General features: G+C 35.3%; 1 protein-coding gene across 1 annotated transcript; it reads right to left on the bottom strand.

The window, feature by feature from the left end:
• Positions 1–255: 255 nt before the first annotated feature.
• On the bottom strand, positions 256–5,398 carry fgf9 (fibroblast growth factor 9). Its single transcript, XM_052142920.1, has 4 exons — positions 5,059–5,398; positions 983–1,117; positions 678–781; positions 256–444 (listed from the first exon to the last, which is right to left on the bottom strand). Exons 1-4 carry the CDS (start codon positions 5,252–5,254, stop codon positions 256–258), a joined length of 624 nt encoding a protein of 207 aa, XP_051998880.1. The 5' UTR covers positions 5,255–5,398.
• Between the last annotated feature and the right edge of the window lie 3,535 nt (positions 5,399–8,933).

Below are 8,933 nucleotides of genomic sequence, written 5' to 3'. Positions count from 1 at the left end.
GACTCTATTGACTATAACTCTAATGTTAAGGCAAACTTCAGGCCACATTTTGCACAGTGAACCCAAAATTTTGAAATGGTCCACTCAAGATTCAACTTAAAGTAAGCATAGTGATAGTAAACATTTCAGAATTAACTTTAGCATTCTAATACTTATGAACTTGGAACGCCATTTTTACAATAAAGATAATTATGGTAAAATATGATTACCACTGTGTTAAATAATAATATGTTATGTGTTACAGTACATGAGTGTTTAGTGAGATAGGGGTTGGCGAGGTAGGAAGTGTGTGCGGGCCTGGTGTCGGGTCAATCTGTTGCCCCTCCTCAGCTGACCTTGCTGTGAAAGAGCCAGATAAAATACTGGGTGGGCCAGAGAGGAGTAGGTGTTGTAGTGATTTTCCTCCATCCACTCTTTAAATAGACACTCGATTGAGAACTGCTTCTGTACAACAAATACATTTTTGAAATGTTAATATTTATACTTTTGTAAATGTGTCATTATTTTTGGCTGCTTTTGATAATGATAGGGATTATACCTTTCAATCTGAAATGACCATTATTTCACAATATCTAAAATGAATGCCTTTTACAAAGGAGTTAAATAGATTTTGAGAAGTGTGATGCTTTGTCATTGTGTTGAGAAACATGTCATGCTTAAAAGATGTTTTCTCTTACCATTCCACGTGCAATTCCTTCCTCATCCATGCACAAATATAGCTCACTCTTGACACCACAGATACCCACAACACCAGGCCTCATAGCAAACACTCTCAATGTGCCTTAAAGACAAAGAGACAATGAGAAAAACTCTACATTGTAAGTGATGCAAAGTTGAACTCATTAGAAATAGAAACCACTCTTAATGAATAGACACAAAGATAAATCTGTTTAGACAAAACATTTCTAACTATTTAAACTATACATATTATTGCATTATTAATCCCCTTTAATAAATGAGAGTTTAAGTAAATAAATCATACTGTACTCAGATGGCTCGTGCACTCCTGACACACTTCCATTTGTCAGAATCTGTAGGTGGAATCCAATCCCAACACGGCAATAAAGGAGCTGATGAGTGATGAGCCTTTGAGATGGATTAGAATATTGCACAGTTGCTGGAAGAATAAAAATCAAGAGCAGAAAATATTCAATTCAGAATATATGTATACTAATTATATAATATACTAATTAATAAATAACATACAGTCAGTCGATCATTATCGTCAAATAATTACTGGCTGAATGTACATAATCCCATTTATAAAATGGCAAAATGCTTAAATAAATACATGGAATATGGATTTGAGTTTAAATTATTTTACTATGCAAGGCAGCGTTATGAGAGACATGTAGAAAGCAAGTTTCCTGAGACCAACAGTCAAAATTGTACAGTTTACTGGTCATTATACAGAAATATTGAAAGCAGAACGCCACAATTTACCAATCAGAATTACACATTCCAGAGAGTTTCGTAATTTACAGTAGCAATTTGGCCTTAAAATATAAAATAACAGGGACACATCAAATGTTTATTTGATTTCTTGCAAGATCTCATGTGTCCTTCTGCATAACTCTTGATGAACTTCTCTCTAACCCAATCCTTACGTATTTGTTTCCTAATCTTTCCTGATTGATTTGTTTATGCTCAATTCATAATTTAGTAATTTCAATGTATAATTGCTATGTTACAAGAAAACCAGTAACATGTCTTCATAAACCACATTTATAACATAATACCATTGTAATTACCATTTTGTAACCTAAAAAATGTTCCTCTTAAACCACCCAAACCCACCCACACACATACACACACACACAGCCATCATCATTGTTTTGCTATCAGTGAAAAGTTCTCCTCATGCATCACAGTTTTGTCCTTGTGCTTTGATTACAGCCAGACAGGACCTGATGCATACTGAAGCTCTAATCCTCTGCATGAACATCACAGACTGTAGGTGTTCTGACTGTCTTCCTGCTGCTTCCACAGTAAAACTATAATTATAGTAATTATATAGGTCAGTGAATCCCCACAATTTCATCTCAAATGTTGTTTTTATTGAATGTCAGGCATATTTTCATTTACATTTACATTTATTCATTTGGCAGATGCATTTATCCAAAGCATTTAAGTGACCAAACTTTACAAAAGCTGTCTCTTTATCCTGAACAGTTCTCCTCAGTAGACTTAAATTGTCATTACTTATGCAACCACTGCAAAATCACATGTCATTTGCACAGCTCCGTGTTGAACACATGTGTTGTTATAAAAGGTGTCAAAAACAGATAACACATTATAAGAACAGTACATGAATAATCATGAATTAATACCTGAATTAAAAGTTACCTCCACATCAATTAATGATGATTTAAGGAATTGACTAATGCACATTTAATTCAAGGTTGAAGTACTTCACATTCTTTATTATAAAGCCTGTTTGATTTAGTTTATTCACTAATGTTCATTTATTAACTATCAAACATGTACTAACATGAAATTAAGGTGACCATTATTAATGCATATGAATTCATATGACTCATGTTGTAGTTAATGTTAGCTCTTCATTAGTTCCTGATTAGTCTGTTCCTTAACTCATTATTAATTTATGTAGAATGAACTATTAATTCAGGTATTAATTCATGATTATTCATGTACTGTTATTATAAAGTGTTACCAAGAATGTTTCTATACAACAAAAACAACAATCTGCTATGGCCGTGCACAGTAACATGGTGAATATATTTTCGGTCTAATATTATTTTACATATCTCAGCTTTATATGCAATCACCTAGAGGTAGGCCATTTGTAGGTTGATTTCCAGACTGATCACACTTGCTATGTCTGAATATGAATACTTCACTACTATACAGTATACAGTGTAGTATGCCAAAAACAGTATCTAATGGAGTGTGTCTGAATCCTCATTATTAGAAACATTATATTTAAAAATCTGAATTTAAAAGAAGGGCAGAGAAATGCAAGTCGGGTAGGTCTTTTCAACCGTAAGAGCTATTTCTAACAAGAAAGTATTTGTTTTTGTGCTGAAATAAGATTTCAGACAAAAGGACTGTTAATTCAGCAAAAGTAGGTTGAAAGTTTTGCTGCTGAAATTAGTCTGCCCCCAGAAGCCAAAGCTGGAAGTCCTGTTAAATGTATGGGCATGTATGATCTCCATGAAGAAGGCATATTTTATTAACTCAAACCCCAAACCTAAACCTGACTGTCAGTGAAGTAAACATTTTATTTTAGAGTGGAAATGCAACCTTCAGAACACACTCACCATTGTTTGTGTTAGTGGTGCACCAATCAGGAAATTTGAGGCAGATACCAATCACTAATATAACAATGTAACTGGCCATCACCGATCCAATCACTGATATATGACACATATCTTTTTAAAGTGCACTTTGCCACACTTTTACAAGTTATATGGAGCAGATATATATGTTAATACCCCACATTGTTTTTATATACATTGTGAAATGCTAAAATTTATTTCAACTATTCAATGAATAGTTCTGTTGTCACTGTCAATGATCATTGTGACATACTGGCAAACAGTAAAAACCATGAGAGCATCACACACAGCAGCAATACGTTCAAAAATAAGAGTGAAACACTAACTAAGCACATTATTAGGAGCACCTGTACACCTACTTATTCATGTGATTATCTAATCAGCCAATCGTGTGACAGCAGTGCAATGTATAAAATCATTCAGATATGGGTCAGGAGCTTCAGTTTATCTGTCACATCAACCATCAGAATGGGGTAAAAAATGTATCTAAGTGATTTCGACCGTGGCATGATTGTTGGTGCCAGACCGGCTGGTTTAAGTATTTCTATAATTGCTGATCTCCTGGGATTTTCACATACAACAGTCTCTAAAGTTTACTCAGAATGGTGCCAAAAACAAAGAAACATCCAGTAAGCAGGAGTTCTGCATAAGGAAATGCCTTGTTGATGAGAGAGGTCAGTTGAGAATAGCCAGACTGGTTTGAGCCGACAGAAAGGCAATGGTAACTCAGATAACCACTCTGTACAATTGTAGTGAGCAGAATAGCATCTCAGAATGCACAACATGTTGAACCTTGAAGCGGATGGGCTACAACAGAAGAAAACCACGTCTGGCATTTTATTAGGACCAGTGTTCCTAATAAAGTGCTCAGACAGTGTAGATCCACTACAAGCTCCAAAACTGCTCCACTGTGAAATTATTTATATCTATGATTTGTTTACTGTCTTAGTTTTATGTTGTAACACAAATCACTTATTATTATGCAACCCCTGAAGATGCAGTGCCTTTATTGAAGGTTAAACTGTTAAATGATGTCATTTGTGGTAATGCAAAAAAAATTTAATAAAAAAAAAAATATATATATATATTATTATTATTATTATTTAAACCGGGGTTCTCACAAAATATTGCTGGGATGAGTGTCTGATGAGAGACTGTGTGCACGCATGATTGACACTGAGAGCGTGCATGTTGGAGTAAATGAAACAGAGAGTATGCATAATCGCATAATGCAATATCTGATCACAGATTTATGAAGAAGATTGGCTGATAGGGATCCATCCGTGCATCCCTATTTTATGAAAACGTGATTTACTTCTTGGTTCCCATGGGACCAGAAACCGTATCTCTGATTTGTCAGCTATTGTGCAAAAATGTCAGATGGAGCATTGCACTTTGTCAGTAATTTGGCTAGATGGGGTTGATTTCAGGGTACATTTTGGAAGCAACATGTCGATTTGCTGTGTAATCATTTTGCGGTTTCACCTAAAAGTATAACTATGGTGAAATCAAAACATTCCTGTATATGTTTGAGCAGCCTGTTGGGGCAGGGCTATCTGTTTGTACAACCAATGGAAGACGGGGGAGTTTTCTGGAATTAGTTTGAAAACAGTTGGATGACAGAAATTACACACTTCAGCTTTCATGAATATAAAATAAAAATGCATAATGTTTCATTTTATTTTGTACCTCAAATATATTCTTTAGGATGAAAATTCACATTGATAATTAAGGTGTTATGACACAGATTTGATCTTACCTTTCTCTTTCATCTTTGCTTTCCTCATTGAGATCTGCCACGTGAGTATGAAGCGACTTGCCTGATCACCTGATGATTCAGTTTCTTCATCTGTGCAGTAACACTTTACACAAAGTGACAGTATAACTGATAAACATAAAAGCGTCAAATGGAAATTCATGGGAAAGGCAACAGGTCCATAAATACAATTATACATGCTGTCAGCTTTTTACTACAATGGCCTGTGCTATACTGAGGCCCTAAGCACTGTTTCCTTCCTGAAAATCCAGTGCTGTGGTTGATATAAACTGTAGAGCCTCTTGTGATGTGAACCTAGCTGAACAAAGTGTCCTCCGCTAAGTGTAAACAGAGTTTAATTCACAGGGTCAGTCTGCCTCTTTATTTTTCTCATATCTCCATCATTTGTGCATATATCTTCCCAGCTCTGATACCCCCACCATATGAACATTCAGAACAGATGCACAAATTGAAAAGAACAAGTGAGTCCATGCAGATACACTTTTACGTCTGTGTGCATAACTGTCAGTATGTCAGCATTATAATCAAAGTTTTATCTCATTACTGATGGATACGCATCTCACGTTGCAAGCATGAAGTGATGTTGGAGACATGTAAGTTGTAAAGCTTAAGGCAGCGGTTCAAATGTGAAGTGAAGTTGCAGTAAACTATAGTCACCAACCTTAAACTGAGAGGTAGCAGGTGAGCTTCCATTCCTCGCTCTTGCTTAAATTCCAAGGGTGATCAGGCTTTTTTAGTAGCTGCCCCTAAATTGTGGAAAAGTCTTACGTTCAGACTAATGCTATGCTTGTCATTTTTAAATAAAATACATCTTAAAGGCTAACTTTAATTCTTTAGCTTTTTAGGTTGTTTGAGGTGTATGGTGGTTTTATGTGAAGTTAAGTTGTTGTATGCTTTTTTATTATTCCTATTATTCTTTTCATTATCTATCACTTTTTCTATTTTAATCTGTATTATTTATGCTTATTTATTATACTTAATATTTTCATATTCAATTTTCTCTTAGTTCATCATACTAGTCATACTATTATATTATATAGTTTACAGTCATACTATTGTTCAATACTTTGGCTCAAAATCTATCATTTTTTTAAATGTGTTCTATAAATAAACTTGACTTCAAAACCAATATGACTTTCTTCTTCCATGGAACAAACAAATGTGTCATTTTTGTATTTTTTATTAGTTATATTAGTTATAATATCTAAATAATCAGTTATATATTGGTATTCATTTTTAATAAGTCTATAATTAATAAGTATATTAATACTTTCAATTAGTAATTTATAGCAGAATGTCCATGTTGCTCTTTTTTATACAATGAAAGTGAATGATGGCTACGGTCTCTGCTCAAATCTCTATACCTGCCTCTCAGAGATCTCGGCCTAGATAAAGGATTGCCACCTTCAGCTCAACCTTGCCAAGACAAAACTCCTTAGGATTCCAGCCAACCCGTCTGTTGACCACAACCTCACCATTCATCTTGGTTCAACTATACTAATGACAGCCAGCACAGCCAGGAACCTGGAAGTGGTGTTTAAAGACCAGCTAAACTTTACCGCCTACATCTAATCAACTGCCCGTTCTTGCAGGTTTGTGCTTTATAACAGAAAAATTTGACCATTCTTGTCTGAACATGCTGCACAGCTCCTGTTCCAAGCAATTTTTATCTCAAGACTGGACTACTGTAATGCTCTTTTGGCCAGCCACCCATCTATCACGATTAAGACTCTGCAGATGGTCTAGAATGCTACAGTCCTGCAGGTCTTCAGTCAGCCAAAAAGGGCTCACACCACCCCAATCTTGATTTCACTCCACTGGCTTCCTGTAGCTACCTGCATCAAATTACTTCAGTTCTTACTCCTCCAGGTCTATATACCAATTCGCTCTCTGTGGTCAATGAACGAGCGACATCTGGTGGTCCCATCACAAAGAAGCCATTTACCGATCTTTCGCCCCTCTGTGGTGGAATGAGCTTCCAACATCCACACGATCTGCTATATGATCTTGACATTCAAGAACCAGCTGATAACACATCTGTTCCGAGAGTACTTAACCAATCAACACTAAATGCACTTATTATTTATCAGTTAAACAAACAAAAAAACCTTGTCTGTCTCTTTCTTCTGAGCTAGCATCTTTACTACTTCAGCCACTGTGAGAACCTCGCAGTGTGATAAAAAACATATTGTTGACTTTTGTATGACAAAATGCTTGTTATGTTCTTCATTTGAGTCGCTTTGGATAAAGCTTCTGCTAAATGACTCAAATTAAATGTAAAATGACCATAGATGTCATACAACAGTTTCAGTAAATAACTTAAATTTCAGTCTGTTTGTCACACAAAGCTAAAAAGATTTTGTATAAAGCACATTAGTCATGGTCTTTTCCTCAACAAAATAATATTACACTACATGTCTTTAAAAAGCATGATTCTGATTACTCTGATGTCTTTATCCAAAGGATTGTGAGAAAAATGTGTGATTATGTTATAAGACAGGAATAAATGATATAAAAGAGATTGATTATAAATGGAATAGTTACTGTGTTTGTGAGGCCGCAGATAGCGTTGGATGACGTATGAACTCTTGAAAGCACAAAATGTCTTCAAATCATTTAGAAGAGAATGATATGCCTCATATCTCAGTTTCTGTCAACATTAGCCTTGACCCTTAACTTTCAGCATAGAAGGTAGAAACAGTGGTATTTAAAATGTGTATATTTTACACCTCCAGTGTTCAAATTTACAATTTGTTATTGTGCAAATGATTATTAGCTATTTACATGTATATGGCTGGCTGGCCGGCCACTGTAAAATTCCTACTTTATGTGATTTAAAAAAACACATGCTCCTTAAATACAGCAAACAATGATACTGTATAAGTATTAATTTATAGAGTGAAGCTTGAGGATTAAGGTGTTCTGTCATTAATAGTACTTCTTTTTTATTATTGGAAATAACCTACTTCAAGGCCGGATTTACAACCGGGCCGATTGGGCCGGTGCCCGGGGGCCTCCAAGACCCCACTAACTGTGTGGACTCATCCTTTTTTTTTTTTTTTAATTAAATTAAAATAAAATAAATTAATGAGTTTGTGTGTATGTGTGTTAATAATTTATTTGCACACAAAAAAGTATCATGATCAGTTTTTTGGCTGTGTCGGCTGTGTCTGATGATGACAATGAGTCAGATTACCGTGGAAACTGTTGATAGCGGCAAGACCGGCGGTAGAAGATAGTGTGAAAAAAAGAGAATTGAGGACATCGAAAAAACAAACAACATGGATAAAAACGGTGGAGCAGTGGAGCCACAAAATGGAAAGCTAAAAGGGAGAAGGATAGCAGAGAGGATTTAATTAGGAGAAATGTTCCAAACATCTCCACTTTTTTTCAAAAGTCGGCTCGACGCAAATAAAGAGCCTGGCGGCGCCTGAGGTGATGCTAGCGAAGAGGAGTTTAGCACAACATCCAGCCTTGCTATTTCAGATGAACCTGAGCATCAGCACCAGCACGACATACAGGGAACCACATTAATTATAAATTACCAAATTAATTACTAAATTTAGAAATGACATTTATAATGAATTAGCCAATTTTAGATTACATTATTACTAAGTGATGTATTTACTGAAAAGTATTTTTTTTTAAAGTTGCTGTATGTTTTTATACACACCAATGACATTATAAATACTGACAATACATTTGTTATTGTTAATACTTTTTTTAATTAACTGTCACTACGTTTTTTTTCTACCCAATTTGGAATACCCAATTCCTAATGCGCTCTAAGTCCTTGTGGTGGGATAGTGACTCACATGACTTGCTGAGCGCATTACCGCAGAGACAGCACATGTGGA

Source organism: Xyrauchen texanus, chromosome 14 (genome assembly GCF_025860055.1).
Source record: "Xyrauchen texanus isolate HMW12.3.18 chromosome 14, RBS_HiC_50CHRs, whole genome shotgun sequence".
Taxonomy (NCBI): domain Eukaryota; kingdom Metazoa; phylum Chordata; class Actinopteri; order Cypriniformes; family Catostomidae; genus Xyrauchen; species Xyrauchen texanus.
Note: the sequence above shows the minus strand (reverse complement) of the source record. Positions and strands in the feature narration are given on the sequence as shown.

Coding starts and splice junctions, on each gene's coding strand:
- fgf9 (XM_052142920.1), bottom strand. CDS start 5,254: ATGTATAATTGTATTTATGGACCTGTTGCCTTTCCCATGAATTTCCAT. Junction 1,118..5,058: donor AGCAAAGATGAAAGAGAAAG/GTAAGATCAAAT, acceptor TTATTCTTCCAG/CAACTGTGCAATATTCTAAT. Junction 445..677: donor AAGGAATTGCACGTGGAATG/GTAAGAGAAAAC, acceptor TTTGTTGTACAG/AAGCAGTTCTCAATCGAGTG.